A 2,765-nucleotide genomic window follows, 5' to 3' on the forward strand; every position below is an offset into this window, starting at 1 on the left:
ACTTTCAAGTTTTAATCTTTATTCATCAACAATTGGTACTTTTCTTCATTCAAGCAATTGATATTCATCTTTATTTCTTCTTTTACTTTTAATTACTTATTAATCATGTTTTCTTCATTGATTATTGTTTTTGCTTTCATTAATATGTGTGAGTAGTTTCTTTATTTCAAGATCTAGCGGAACCCGAATATGATTAATGCATGATTTAATTCTTTAAATTCTCTAATAATAATTGTAATTGATATGCTTAATTGATTATGCTTATGCCAATACTAGATTAGGGATAGTTGGTATTGTTATTAATCCTTTGTTTTAATCGCAACGGGAGTTGGGTTTGATGGATTTGAATAAATCAATTAAGGGTTTGAAGTTCATCACGGGAGTAGTTGAATGGATGATTAGGAAGTTAGAGTAATGTGCTTAAGGTCTTTAATTTACATGATTCCACGGAAGGTAGGCTTGATTATGATTAGAGAAGTCATTGATAACTCGGAAGAGACCATTGGTATTATTCATGGATTACTTTTCCTCTTTAATCAATTAAATTATGTGTTAGGGGTAGAACGACTATTGCATTAATTGTATTCGTGGTGATGCTTGATCTTGGATGTTTTTAGAATTGATTTGTCATATTGTTTCGATTTAATTGTTTTAATTAGTTCTTTAGTTATTGATTCTCATTCATTTGATTTGGTTACTTGTTTAGTAATTGCTTGAGTCTATTTAATTAGTTGAACCATAGTCTCTTGGGATCCGACCCTTGCTTGCCCGTCTACATAGTAGTGGTCTAGTTAGGTTTATTTTTGTTAGGTACGCGACACGCCTATCAAGAATCTAGCTAGATTTAATAATAAATAACTTAATTAGAATTTTTCAGGTTTCAGCTAATTTTTTTTTTCTTTTTCTCTCTTCTCTCTCCTCTATCTTCTAGGGTTTTAGTTTTCTTGGCCGTTTAGGCCGAAAATAGTCTAATTTCTTTGGAAATTAGACTATTTCCGACCCTTTTTCTTTAATTCAATTTAGTTTTTGTTTTGCTTTACGTTTTGTTTTGTTTTGTTCTCTCCATCTGTGATAGTCTGTCCCAAATTTCCGGGATTTTGATTCTAATCTATGGATGAGAATTTTATTTTTAGGGTTCTTATAATAATTAGGAAGGTGATTTGAATTCCTATGGGTATGGGATTTGTCATCAACTGGTCGATCAAAACATCAGCGCGGATTGCGGAGGTCTCAACTTGAAAAGATGCAAAGACATCGAAAATTATTGCTCGCGTCAAGCTTGAAGCGGTGGAGTATGAGCTATGCCAAATATGCAAATTAGTTATGATTTTGATTGTAAAAGTTATGATATTTTCTCTAAATCTGTGGTTTACAGATTTTTATTATTGTAAATGTCGTATGGCTATTCTTTAATGATATTATTACTTCCCGTTCAAAAAAAAAAAAAAAATATATATGTAACAGGGTTGGAAAAAAAAAGTATATAAGTAACATCTCAAAGAGGTATATACGACTATACCAGACAAATAGTAATTTTTTTTTATAAAAAACAAATACCAAAATAAACTTTGGAAGCTTTAAGTAAAATCGGTACCATATGGGAACCTCGCTCTTGTTCTCTATTTGGACACTCTTTTATTATTAGATGTTATAAACTATAAATAACATGTATATAAGCAAAATAAATTAAAGCATACTACATGTATAAAATTAAACATATTTTTGGTATATTAAGCTGTGCCAAATATCTTCTTCATTCGCTTAACTTCTGCATGACTAAGGAGTGTAATTTTTTGAGCTATCTCACCAGGCAAATTGCCGGCAAATAGGGAAGGTGTAGTGAGTTGTAATCCTGGGTTTGCGCCATTCAAGCTAACAAATGCGAGAGCTGGTATTTTACCCACGTTAACTTGGAAGTGAAGCATCGCTTCTGGAAAGATCATGACATCACCAACCTCGAGTGTTTTGTAATAAGCTTTGTTGTTTGTGTCAATAAATCCTGCAATTATTGTACCTTTTATTACAATAATAACTTCTGATGTTCGATGGGAGTGTACTGGAACGGCTCCACCAACCTTCAAGTCTAACCTTGCCATAGATATGCCTAAACCATTTAAGGCGGGGTAAGCATTTGAAAATGCTAGGGTAACATTGTATCCAAAAGCATTAGTGATTGCTTTTTCACCACGAAATCCAGTGTAAACAAAGTCCTCAATCGTGACTTTAGAAGAATCTTTGCAAGCATAACCTCCTGGTCCTCTAGGAAGACTAAGATCCCCAACACAAAAGTCGAGTTCAATAGCAAGAGTGAGGGATGCTAAAAGAGAGAAAATGATAAAAACTACACGATTGTTCATGTTGAAAGCTATAGAAAACTAGTAAACTAGTAGCAGTAAGTGAGGTAAGGCTAGCTTTAGTTTAGTGGATTCAGATAAATTCCTTAGTTCGGATTTCTTAGCAAGAATTGGTATCCTATTTATAGGAATGCCATAGTAGACTCCGTCAAAAAAAAAAAAAAAAAAAAAAAAATTGCCATAGTAGACTAGGTATAGAAGCACCTCCTTTAAGATTATAAAAATTAAAATATAATTAGAAAACCCTTTTTCTAGATTATTAGACTTAAATTAGGCCATGTTCACTCCAACTTTATATAATAATATTAAGTATAAATAATCTAGTTCAGTAAAAATAATTCCAGTTCATTAAAAATAAGTTTAGTTTAGTAAAAATAATTTTAGTTCAGTAAAATTCAGTAACTTTAAAGA

General features: G+C 31.6%; 1 protein-coding gene across 1 annotated transcript; it reads right to left on the minus strand.

Moving 5' to 3' along the window:
- Positions 1 to 1,532: 1,532 nt before the first annotated feature.
- LOC110699016 (germin-like protein subfamily 3 member 3) lies at positions 1,533 to 2,497 on the minus strand. The gene has a single exon (XM_021876502.1). The coding sequence runs from the start codon at positions 2,355 to 2,357 to the stop codon at positions 1,731 to 1,733; it is 627 nt and encodes a 208-aa protein (XP_021732194.1). The 5' UTR covers positions 2,358 to 2,497; the 3' UTR covers positions 1,533 to 1,730.
- Positions 2,498 to 2,765: the final 268 nt, after the last annotated feature.

This window comes from Chenopodium quinoa, unplaced genomic scaffold, assembly GCF_001683475.1.
Source record: "Chenopodium quinoa cultivar QQ74 unplaced genomic scaffold, ASM168347v1, whole genome shotgun sequence".
NCBI lineage: Eukaryota > Viridiplantae > Streptophyta > Magnoliopsida > Caryophyllales > Amaranthaceae > Chenopodium > Chenopodium quinoa.